Source organism: Calliphora vicina, chromosome 1 (genome assembly GCF_958450345.1).
Source record: "Calliphora vicina chromosome 1, idCalVici1.1, whole genome shotgun sequence".
NCBI lineage: Eukaryota > Metazoa > Arthropoda > Insecta > Diptera > Calliphoridae > Calliphora > Calliphora vicina.
The window spans coordinates 5042363-5055785 of NC_088780.1; the positions used below are offsets into that span (position 1 = coordinate 5042363).

General features: G+C 30.2%; 2 protein-coding genes across 2 annotated transcripts; one reads left to right on the plus strand and one right to left on the minus strand.

Annotated features, from left to right (window-relative positions):
* Positions 1 to 259: 259 nt before the first annotated feature.
* LOC135949304 (inactive peptidyl-prolyl cis-trans isomerase shutdown-like) lies at positions 260 to 2208 on the plus strand. The gene is made up of 2 exons (XM_065498821.1): positions 260 to 424; positions 496 to 2208. The coding sequence occupies exons 1-2, from the start codon at positions 366 to 368 to the stop codon at positions 1796 to 1798; spliced, it is 1362 nt and encodes a 453-aa protein (XP_065354893.1). The 5' UTR covers positions 260 to 365; the 3' UTR covers positions 1799 to 2208.
* A 5997-nt stretch (positions 2209 to 8205) lies between these two features.
* On the minus strand, positions 8206 to 10999 carry LOC135949305 (thiamine transporter 2-like). Its single transcript, XM_065498822.1, has 6 exons — positions 10659 to 10999; positions 9771 to 9853; positions 9364 to 9665; positions 8964 to 9289; positions 8655 to 8896; positions 8206 to 8588 (listed from the first exon to the last, which is right to left on the minus strand). The coding sequence occupies exons 1-6, from the start codon at positions 10779 to 10781 to the stop codon at positions 8324 to 8326; spliced, it is 1341 nt and encodes a 446-aa protein (XP_065354894.1). The 5' UTR covers positions 10782 to 10999; the 3' UTR covers positions 8206 to 8323.
* Between the last annotated feature and the right edge of the window lie 2424 nt (positions 11000 to 13423).

The following is a 13423-nucleotide window of genomic DNA, read 5'->3' on the forward strand; positions in this document are numbered from 1 at the left end:
ATGTTATTTTGAAATTTGTATAATATGGCAAGTTTGTTTAGGAAAATGTAAGGCGTATTCTTATTATAAGGTGGTGTCGATAGTACAGCTGATTGGTTTTTTTCACTTGTTCAGAGGATAGTACTGTCAAATTCACCAGTGTTTGTTGTTGAAAATACTACATATAAAAACATTTTGCTAGTGATTTTTGTAAATGTTGTAGCGTCGCTCTCACCAATAGCGAATAGGACTTGTAAAAAAATTAACAAAAACAGAAATGAGTTGAGCTTTTAGTACAAACAAAAAGATATTTATGCTTTGTGTAATTGGAAACGAACGACTCTTGAAAATATTTTAACAGGAATTTTGTTACTAAAAAAAATAAAATGGAAGATGATGGAATACCAGTAACCAGTAATTTTTTAAAAGATCCTCTGTCCTTGGGGTAAGTAACAAATGAGAGTACTACCAGTATGTGAAATTTACTTAATCTTGTTCATACTCCGATTTCTTTAGAGATCTTATAAGTAGCGGTGCAAGTTTCGAAATAAACACAAACTTCGATGAGGGCTTTACCAATGATATATACGATGAACTCAATATCGGTTCTGATGAAGAACAAGACGATGGCAAAAGTCCGTTTGATCGAACAGAGCTTGTATCACCTTGGACCGAACCATTTGAGGATTTAAAACCGCGCATGCAAAAGCTAAACGAACACGTGTGGAAAAAGATAACAAAAGTTGGCATAGAACAAGAACCGGTCGTTCCGCATAATGCAAGAGTTTGCATACGTTATAATGCTTATTGGGAAGGTGAAGGCGCCCCTTTTGATTCGAGTTTTCTTCGAGGTTCATCTTATAGCTTCTATACGGGCAGAGATGAAGTGTTGGAAGGTCTAGAAGTTGCAGTTCGCACCATGCATAAAGGAGAGCATGCACAATTTGTGATCTCATATCACTTGCTATTTCGTGAAATGGGTTGTCCTCCTCGAGTTAAACCCAAAGCTGATGGGTTATTTATAATTGAATTAGTTTCTTATAATTTGGTTGGCGATATCGATGCCGAGCAACAAATACCCGAACAAGATCGCAACAAGTACTCAATAGTTATTGACAAAGTTAAAGAAATTCATTTAAAGGGTCTGGATTTCTTTAGTCAAGGAACCTATCGCAACGCATGCAGAGCCTTTGAAAAGGCCGTTGATATTCTGAAATTCTGTCGGCTGGCAAATGACCAAGAAGAAAAAGAACAAAGTTCATTTTTAATAAAACTTTATACAAATTTAGCGGTCTGTTATAACAAAACGAATGTTCCCAGCAAAACGTGTTTAATATGCAAAGAAATTCGCGATTTAACAAATAATAAACCCTCATGTAAAGCTCTGTTTCAAGAAGGCCGAGCCTATCTAATGTTGGGAGAATATGAGAAAGCACGGCATCTTTTAGTGACAGCACAACACATGGAACCTCATAATGTAGATATTGGCAAAGAATTAAAGATATTAGATGATTGTTACAAACGCTATAAGGAGAATGAGCGTAACATCTGGACAAAGGCCATAGGCATTATAAAGACTGTTAAACAAACGAATGACAAAGCAAAGAATGGCGACGAAGATCTTTTTACGTTGAAAGAGGAAATGATGAAGTTAATGTCTGAATTTAAGGAAGATAAGGAACAAAATAATTTGAAATTGCCAGCCGGTCTAACCAATAAAGAAATAGAAACTGTTGATGAGTTAGCTAAACTATTGGACCTGAAGTTGACTTTAAATCCCTTAGATAACAGCAGTTATACGGTAATTAAAAAGAAATAATCTGAAAAATGTTTTATGCTTATTTTTTCCTATTTTTTTTTATTTTTTAATATTACTTAAGTTATTTTTTTTGAATTTATTTAAAAATTAATTTTTTTGCAAGGATTTATGAACCTATTATTATTATTATTTTATTTATGTAGATTGGGAAAAATCATTTAAATTTCTTTATTAACTATTCATCATTTTTACAACTTTTGAAAATATTAAATATAAAAATCTGAGATTTCATTTACAAAGGTTAACCACAAACCTTTAGTACAAACTTTGTTATATCAAAAATAAATGTTACTGAGACCGTATGAATCCTCTTTTTCAAATAACTTTCGATTTGCAATTAAAAAGTGTTTATTTAAATAATGTTTGTATTTTTTTACAACATAGAATAAAAGTTTATTAAAAAACAAAAACGATTTTAAATTGGAAAAATATTTAAGTCTTGTAATAAAATTTATATTTTAATTAACATTTTGGCCTTTTTTTATTTAGAAATTGTATGTATTAACAAAATACATATCTACATATTAGTTTTCTAAATTAAAATCACTGCTATCCTACGATGATTTGGATTTAAAATAATTAAATACTGTTATATACCAAAGTATACTTTAGATAAATATTGAGAACACTTGTTCTATAAATAGACATTTAATTATGTTTTATAACTGAAATGTATTTATCCAGGTCGGTTACCGATTCGATACGGTTAAAATGTAACGGTAATTATTGTGCTAATATCAGAGACCGTAAGTGTTCTTGTACTGTGGTTTAAATAAACCGCAAAAAGAGGTCCTAGGCGAAAAATGATAATAATCTGTGATTTTTATATGATAAACCTAAAATCACTTATAAAACGTTAATAAGAGGTCCTAGACGAAAAAGGACAATAATCTGTGATCACTCATATTTCCCACAAAACATCGATTTTTATATGAAAAATATAAAATCAATCATAAAACGTTAATAAGAGGTCCTAGACGAAAAAGGACAATAAGCTGTGATCACTCATATTTCCCACCAAATATCGATTTTTATATGAAAAATCTAAAATCACTCATAAAATGTTAATAAGAGGTCCTAGACGAAAAAGGACAAAAATCTGTGATCACTCATATTTCCCACCAAATATCGATTTTTATATGAAAAATCTAAAATCACTCATAAAACGTTAATATGAGGTCCGAGACGAAAAAGGACAAAAATCTGTGATCACTCCCACCAAATATCGATTTTTATATGAAAAATATAAAATCACTCATAAAACATTAATAAGAGGTCCTAGACGAAAAAGGACAATAATCTGTGATCACTCATATTTCCCACCGAATATCGATTTTTATATGAAAAATCTAAAATCACTCATAAAACGTTAATATGAGGTCCTAGACGAAAAAGGACAAAAATCTGTGATCACTCCCACCAAATATCGATTTTTATATGAAAAATATAAAATCACTCATAAAACGTTAATAAGAGGTCCTAGACGAAAAAGGACAAAAATCTGTGATCACTCATATTTCCCACCAAATATCGATTTTTATATGAAAAATATAAAATCACTCATAAAACGTTAATAAGAGGTCCTAGACGAAAAAGGACAATAATCTGTGATCACTCATATTTCCCACCAAATATCGATTTTTATATGAAAAATCTAAAATCACTCATAAAACGTTAATAAGAGGTCCGAGACGAAAAAGGACAAAAATCTGTGATCACTCCCACCAAATATCGATTTTTATATGAAAAATATAAAATCACTCATAAAACGTTAATAAGAGGTCCTAGACGAAAAAGGACAAAAATCTGTGATCACTCATATTTCCCACCAAATATCGATTTTTATATGAAAAATATAAAATCACTCATAAAACGTTAATAAGAGGTCCTAGACGAAAAAGGACAAAAATCTGTGAACACTCATATTTCCCACCAAATATCGATTTTTATATGAAAAATATAAAATCACTCATAAAACGTTAATAAGAGGTCCTAGACGAAAAAGGACAAAAATCTGTGATCACTCATATTTCCCACCAAATATCGATTTTTATATGAAAAATATAAAATCACTCATAAAACGTTAATAAGAGGTCCTAGACGAAAAAGGACAAAAATCTGTGATCACTCATATTTCTCACCAAATATCGATTTTTATATGAAAAATATAAAATCACTCATAAAACGTTAATAAGAGGTCCTAGACGAAAAAGGACAAAAATCTGTGATCACTCATATTTCCCACCAAATATCGATTTTTATATGAAAAATATAAAATCACTCATAAAACGTTAATAAGAGGTCCGAGACGAAAAAGGACAAAAATCTGTGATCACTCATATTTCCCACCAAATATCGATTTTTATATGAAAAATATAAAATTCTCATAAAATGTTAATAAGAGGTCCTAGACGAAAAAGGACAAAAATCTGTGATCACTCATATTTCCCACCAAATATCGATTTTTATATGAAAAATCTAAAATCACTCATAAAACGTTAATAAGAGGTCCTAGACGAAAAAGGACAAAAATCTGTGATCACTCCCACCAAATCGATTTTTATATGAAAAATATAAAATCACTCATAAAACGTTAATAAGAGGTCCTAGACGAAAAAGGACAATAATCTGTGATCACTCATATTTCCCACCAAATATCGATTTTTATATGAAAAATTTAAAATCACTCATAAAACGTTAATAAGAGGTCCGAGACGAAAAAGGACAAAAATCTGTGATCACTCATATTTCCCACCAAATATCGATTTTTGTATGAAAAATCTAAAATCACTCATAAAACGTTAATAAGAGGTCCTAGACGAAAAAGGACAAAAATCTGTGATCACTCATATTTCCCACCAAATATCGATTTTTATATGAAAAATCTAAAATCACTCATAAAACGTTAATAAGAGGTCCTAGACGAAAAAGGACAAAAATCTGTGATCACTCATATTTCCCACCAAATATCGATTTTTATATGAAAAATCTAAAATCACTCATAAAACGTTAATATGAGGTCCGAGACGAAAAAGGACAAAAATCTGTGATCACTCCCACCAAATATCGATTTTTATATGAAAAATATAAAATCACTCATAAAACATTAATAAGAGGTCCTAGACGAAAAAGGACAATAATCTGTGATCACTCATATTTCCCACCGAATATCGATTTTTATATGAAAAATCTAAAATCACTCATAAAACGTTAATATGAGGTCCTAGACGAAAAAGGACAAAAATCTGTGATCACTCCCACCAAATATCGATTTTTATATGAAAAATATAAAATCACTCATAAAACGTTAATAAGAGGTCCTAGACGAAAAAGGACAAAAATCTGTGATCACTCATATTTCCCACCAAATATCGATTTTTATATGAAAAATATAAAATCACTCATAAAACGTTAATAAGAGGTCCTAGACGAAAAAGGACAATAATCTGTGATCACTCATATTTCCCACCAAATATCGATTTTTATATGAAAAATCTAAAATCACTCATAAAACGTTAATAAGAGGTCCGAGACGAAAAAGGACAAAAATCTGTGATCACTCATATTTCCCACCAAATATCGATTTTTATATGAAAAATATAAAATCACTCATAAAACGTTAATAAGAGGTCCTAGACGAAAAAGGACAAAAATCTGTGAACACTCATATTTCCCACCAAATATCGATTTTTATATGAAAAATATAAAATCACTCATAAAACGTTAATAAGAGGTCCTAGACGAAAAAGGACAAAAATCTGTGATCACTCATATTTCCCACCAAATATCGATTTTTATATGAAAAATATAAAATCACTCATAAAACGTTAATAAGAGGTCCTAGACGAAAAAGGACAAAAATCTGTGATCACTCATATTTCCCACCAAATATCGATTTTTATATGAAAAATATAAAATCACTCATAAAACGTTAATAAGAGGTCCGAGACGAAAAAGGACAATAATCTGTGATCACTCATATTTCCCACCAAATATCGATTTTTATATGAAAAATCTAAAATCACTCATAAAACGTTAATAAGAGGTCCTAGACGAAAAAGGACAATAATCTGTGATCACTCATATTTCCCACCAAATATCGATTTTTATATGAAAAATCTAAAATCACTCATAAAACGTTAATAAGAGGTCCTAGACGAAAAAGGACAAAAATCTGTGATCACTCCCACCAAATATCGATTTTTATATGAAAAATATAAAATCACTCATAAAACGTTAATAAGAGGTCCTAGACGAAAAAGGACAATAATCTGTGATCACTCATATTTCCCACCAAATATCGATTTTTATATGAAAAATTTAAAATCACTCATAAAACGTTAATAAGAGGTCCGAGACGAAAAAGGACAAAAATCTGTGATCACTCATATTTCCCACCAAATATCGATTTTTGTATGAAAAATCTAAAATCACTCATAAAACGTTAATAAGAGGTCCTAGACGAAAAAGGACAAACATCTGTAATCACTCCCACCAAATATCGATTTTTATATGAAAAATATAAAATCACTCATAAAACGTTAATAAGAGGTCCTAGACGAAAAAGGACAAAAATCTGTGATCACTCATATTTCCCACCAAATATCGATTTTTATATGAAAAATCTAAAATCACTCATAAAACGTTAATAAGAGGTCCTAGACGAAAAAGGACAAAAATCTGTGATCACTCCCACCAAATATCGATTTTTATATGAAAAATATAAAATCACTCATAAAACGTTAATAAGAGGTCCTAGACGAAAAAGGACAATAATCTGTGATCACTCATATTTCCCACCAAATATCGATTTTTATATGAAAAATTTAAAATCACTCATAAAACGTTAATAAGAGGTCCGAGACGAAAAAGGACAAAAATCTGTGATCACTCATATTTCCCACCAAATATCGATTTTTGTATGAAAAATCTAAAATCACTCATAAAACGTTAATAAGAGGTCCTAGACGAAAAAGGACAAACATCTGTAATCACTCCCACCAAATATCGATTTTTATATGAAAAATATAAAATCACTCATAAAACGTTAATAAGAGGTCCTAGACGAAAAAGGACAAAAATCTGTGATCACTCATATTTCCCACCAAATATCGATTTTTATATGAAAAATCTAAAATCACTCATAAAACGTTAATAAGAGGTCCTAGACGAAAAAGGACAAAAATCTGTGATCACTCATATTTCCCACCAAATATCGATTTTTATATGAAAAATCTAAAATCACTCATAAAACGTTAATAAGAAGTCCGAGACGAAAAAGGACAATAATCTGTGATCACTCCCACCAAATATCGATTTTTATATGAAAAATATAAAATCACTCATAAAACGTTAATAAGAAGTCCGAGACGAAAAAGGACAAAAATCTGTGATCACTCCCACCAAATATCGATTTTTATATGAAAAATATAAAATCACTCATAAAACGTTAATAAGAGGTCCTAGACGAAAAAGGACAAAAATCTGTGATCCTCATATTTCCCACCAAATATCGATTTTTATATGAAAAATATAAAATCACTCATAAAACGTTAATAAGAGGTCCTATACGAAAAAGGACAATAAGCTGTGATCACTCATATTTCCCACCAAATATCGATTTTTATATGAAAAATCTAAAATCACTCATAAAACGTTAATAAGAGGTCCTAGACGAAAAAGGACAATAATCTGTGATCACTCATATTTCCCACCAAATATCGATTTTTATATGAAAAATCTAAAATCACTCATAAAACGTTAATAAGAGGTCCTAGACGAAAAAGGACAAAAATCTGTGATCACTCCCACCAAATATCGATTTTTATATGAAAAATATAAAATCACTCATAAAACGTTAATAAGAGGTCCTAGACGAAAAAGGACAATAATCTGTGATCACTCATATTTCCCACCAAATATCGATTTTTATATGAAAAATTTAAAATCACTCATAAAACGTTAATAAGAGGTCCGAGACGAAAAAGGACAAAAATCTGTGATCACTCCCACCAAATATCGATTTTTATATGAAAAATATAAAATCACTCATAAAACGTTAATAAGAGGTCCTAGACGAAAAAGGACAAAAATCTGTGATCACTCATATTTCCCACCGAATATCGATTTTTAAATGAAAAACCTAAAATATCATAGACATCACACTAGACTGATCTAATTCTAGAGGTTTTTGCAGCTATATAGTTGATGGATATTTCATGGGAACATAAATTTCACATGTTTTTCATGATAGGGGTGAAGTTAGCAGCTTTAACAGTTAATGTTATTATACATGCTGTTATTAACATTGTTTATAAGTAGAAGTTTCAAGCCCTGGAAATGTTTATAAATTCAAATTGATAGTGCAATTTCGTAACAATATTTCTAAAGGAATTTCTTCACACTGATTATTTGAGTTAAAAATACTTTAACATTTATTCTCTTATGTTTATTTACATTTAAAATAAAAATATATTTCTTTACCAAAAATAACTAGTTTTCTTAAATAATCTAAAGAAAATTTGTCTATTCTTGTTCTACACTAAAATCACTAATTCTCTTCGATCTTTTTGATAAAAAGTAATCAAATAGAACGAAAATAAAATACAAAATACCAACGGAAATAAAATAAAAAGCATAAACTGTAAACTGCCCTTTGGGTGATAAAGCAAAACCAGATTCTGATATAACAACCAGAGTTAAGATAGTCTGGAAAACAAGCGCAATTGTAGTATTAATACCAAATACTAAACCAAAACTATCTTCTTCTAAATAACGGGCCACCTCAGCTCTAAAACAAAAGAGAAGTGAAATGCATTGAAATTAAGTTATAATACAGTATGAGTGAAATACATACCCTGCCACTGTTATAGTAAAGGCATATAAGGCTCCAAAAAGTATGTAACCTGTATAGGAAACAAAGATATTGTCTGTCCAGCAGCATAATAATATGGCTCCTCCTTCGAGAGCGGACAAAACAGCCAATACTACCAGACTAGCGCGTGACTTCAAACGGCCACCATGTATATAACCAGCTCCTAAGGCAAACAAGGCAGCCAATGCTGTAAAAATTGCATCCACAGCACCATTCCAGGCAATCTATTAAAGTAGGTATTAAACGTTTAATGTTATCTATAAATTATAGTTTTTACATTGTTATACTTACATCCGGTCTGGGTTCTATATCCTTCCACAGCAACTGTACATAAGATGTTACTTGCAAATAGCCACACAAACCCACAGCATACCAAAGAGACCATTGCAAAACCTTGATATTTGTATAAGCACTACTAAAATGAGCCCATAGCAGTTTTGTGGGTGTAGACAGCAGTAACTTATCCGATTTCTCATCATCCGCATTACAATTTTCTATGGATTGTGTGGGAGGTGTAATTTCGGTGGGCTTTTCACTTACATAAGCCTTACGATGAAAATATAGACTTCTATCTACCTTGGGCAAAACAAACGCCCATAATGCTGCTAAAATTTGAGCTAAAAATTAAAAAAAAAAATAAAAATTATTAAATAAACGTTATGTTAATTTAATTAGAGTTATTTAAACATACTTGCCAAAGTTATATAATTAAGATCACGATAATCCATTACATTAAAAGTTAATAATAATTGTGACGATATACTGGCCACCAGTTTGCCCGCAAACATGGCTGCTCTCGTGTGTGACGTTACTTTTGGATAATGTTTTTTATCGACTTTTGCATAAATATAGGTATAATATGCTACTTCAGCTGCCATATAAGTACCATAGAAAAATTCCAGAGTCATCAAAGCCTCCAGTGAGGTAGTCCATAGTAACATGCTCCATATTATAATGCCCGTAACACCAATTGTTATTATCAATGGTTTATAACTGCAATTGTTCAAACAGTGTTAATTTTCAAGTATACTATATTTGTTAGACGTTTAGTAAATATTTTGTACGTCTTTGTTTTAGATAAGATTTAAAATTACTTACAGTAAAAAATCTGTTATCAGGAACACTACAACCAACTGTGCCAAATATGAATAAGTACCCATAGGATATACTTGACGATTCAACTGAGTGAGTGAGTGAGGGTAATAAATTCATAAAAATAAAATAAGGCATATAATAAATTAGATAATGACAATGAACATAATGATTAGCTAAATTTTGTGCTGAAGAATAAAAAAGAAAAATTCAAGAGGAATCTTAAGTTGTATATTACGTTGACAAAATAAAAGTTATAACATGTAAAAATATTCATAATCTGTTTCCTTTAAGAAGCATGCTCGAAGTTGGACGATGTCCTACTTTAATAAAAAAGTTCTTAAAAAAATTTAAGTTGATAATTATCAAAAAAACTTACCATTTTATGATTTAAATCCAGGAATCGTATAGAATTATACATAGAGACGAAGCCTATGCGAGGAATAATTCAATAAATCTGTTTCAAACATAGAAATTTCATGTTCATATTAAGGTTTATACATATATATTTATTTATTCCAGTCGTTCCAGTACAGAGCATGGGGCCGCCTGCGAGTCTGGTATCGTATTGCGTATTGCAACAACATTTAAACTGTGCATACCTCCGCATATTTCGGTAAGAACAGTGGGTGAGGTGGCTATTTGAGTAGGATAGGCTTTATAATCGCATCACTACTCCCAACCACTGGACAAAATTTAAAATTCCGATGAATTATGTCTCTGAATTGAGTATCAAACAATTTTAAATTTTTAAGATTTTACTACATGAATCTTTTTTATTCTCCACACAACAATTGTTAAGTGATTGTATGTATTATGTAGAAGACATTGAATTTAGATCCTCGAAGTTTTAAATTGCTTCAGATGGAATTGATTCCTATAAAAAAAACTCACCTGCTCTTCTGTTACATTGCGCCATGGTCCAGCCAAAAATTCTGTAATATACGGTTCTGAAGGTCGTATTTCACGCACAAACCCGAAAACACATAACAGGCACGAGATCTTTAGCCAACCCATGTATACACAATTTTGATTCAACTGAATGTATCAATCAAACAATTTTTGTTTTGAACCAGTCGACGACGACGATATTGTTTACTTTTTAGTGTATAAAGTAATTTTCCAACAGCGATCAGTTATCTATCATAAGAGTAACGGCCACAACATCGCCAACAGACAATTTGTGAACTTTCGTTTTTGCGACGATATTGATATTGACAATTGAGTGAATGGAGTAAATTAGTTGTGAGGTGGTACTTGTTGCTTAAAAAAAATGTGCCAAATTAACAACTTGCTGTTAAATGTGCAGTATTATCAAAAATAAATTCAATAAAAAAAAACAAAACGTATGATCGAACTGTATGATTAATCAGTCAATTAAAATGGTGCAAGCAACAACCAACCGACAACTAGTATTATGATGAATGAGCCCGAAGAACCTTCTCACTATAACCGCGTTGTTGAAAAGCCGGTAACATTTTGATTCTATTTTTGTTTTTCTTTAAAAAATCACACCGACAGACAACAAGCACCACCACCAGCCCACATCACGAGTAAAACAGTCGTCGGACTCGTTATATTTATTGTAGGTACAATACGAAAATTTTACAGATTTCTTGTTTTATTTAAAACTTTATCTAATCGTATCACTTGTTATAAGATGGAATAATTCGATTAAATACAAACATATAACAACAAATTTTATAAATAGCGATTGTTTATTATTCTCGTCTACGCGTTTAATTATTTTCTTTATTTTTTATTAATAGGTAATTTGTTTATTGGAAAAATTGCACAATTCTTAAGAACAAATATTAATATCACCAAAGATAGATTTGTATTATTATGAATTTGTTGTTAGGTAATAAACAATTTCTATATGTATGTACTATATTTATTTATTTCTAATACTTCGCTGCGACAGCAATATTCGATGCAATTCAATGTCGATTGTGAGTTGTAAGAGAAATTAGAGGTTAAATTCTTAAGATTCGTTAATACACTTTAGCCTTGATTGCAGCGCTACTTAATATTTGGCTTTATATTATTATTTCGACAGTTTTCTTTTGCATTAATTACAAATAATCACTTTAGAATTAAAAATATTTTGATATTAAACAGAAATTGGTCTATAATGACTGTCAATCAAAAATTATAGATTGTTGTTGATGCCGTTATACAAGTATCGAGTATATACACAGTTTTCCTACATTCTCTTTTGTTGTGTTAGCGAATGAGTGAATAAACAACAACAAAATGCACGTGTTCTAAAGTTTGTAAACAAAATGTGAAAGCTTTACAAAGCAAGGTATATTTTGTGCTTTTATAACAGAGTTACCAATACTGCAGTTAGCGCTATAGTTATCTTTACATGCAGCCTGTTTTTGTACAACATTAAACTTCTCACACGATAAGTTCGATTCATTACGATCACGTTTAAATTTTGGTTATTATAAAACGTTTGAAAGTTTTCAATTATGATATAAAATGAGCTTTTTACTGTAGTGAGAGAACAATACTGCCAACACATTTATTTTCAAATATTTCCTTTCTGTGTACATATATGGTGGGTGGTGTTAACCCTATAAATCAGCTGTTTTTTGTTTACTAAAAATTAAAATACAAGGTGAATTTAAACAAGGTGACCTCAGAAGAATAGCTTTTTATTTTCATATTCAGCTGTTTGAGCTGTCAAATCACTTGTGTTTGTTGTGGCAACAAACCCAAAAAGAAAAACAGACAATTTTGACTGTTCAATTATCTTTTTACAAATACAAAGTACGTGTTGTTTTTGTACATGAGTTCAAGGTGTATTTAGTAAGTCCCCTTTTACTATACTGAACTTGAAAGGCAGGCATTTTTCTCATTCTCTTTTGAACCAAGGCGAATTTATTACAGGTGACATTAATAAGCCAGCTGACTATTTTTTGCTCGTTATGTTTTTTCACTTCTATCTGTCAAAGTTTGTTTACATTTATTTGTTAATTTAAATTAACGTTTTTGTTTATTTTAATATAAATTAGTAGAAAAGTGAATGAATGATAATATAAAAGTGAATAAGTACTCCGTGAAAGTAAATTTCTCGTATTTACTTATTTTCTGCTCTGTTTTTGATTTTTGCAATCTCATGTTGTTTAGCTGTTTGACAGCTAGCAAATATTTTCACAAAAACAAAATACATGTTTTTGGTAATGTTGTATTTGTTGTAGAAATTTACTATTATATACATATAATATGTCATATATTGACTTTAAATTCCTATAACTCCTAAACTGAGAGAGTAGGCACAACTTTAAACGTTTTTGTGCTTAATTATAAGAGAGCTATCAACACAAAAAAATATATATCTTGATTTTTACCTATTTTTGTCGAAAATAATTCCAATTCATTTAAAACATTCCAAAAAAATGGAGAAACTAAAAAAATATGTAATTCTGCTCCGTGTTTGATTTCCACAAAAAACAACTTATGTGACAGAAAACCTCTTTATGGAGCCACTTCACACATGTAATCCAAGGCGTATTAATCAGGTGAGAGCGTCTCGGCAACAAATACAACAAAGACAATATTTGTTATTTGTCTAGAGATTGAAAATGTCAAAAAATATAAAAAACAAACAATTAAAAAATAAATTACAAGTTTTTATATGAAAAATATTA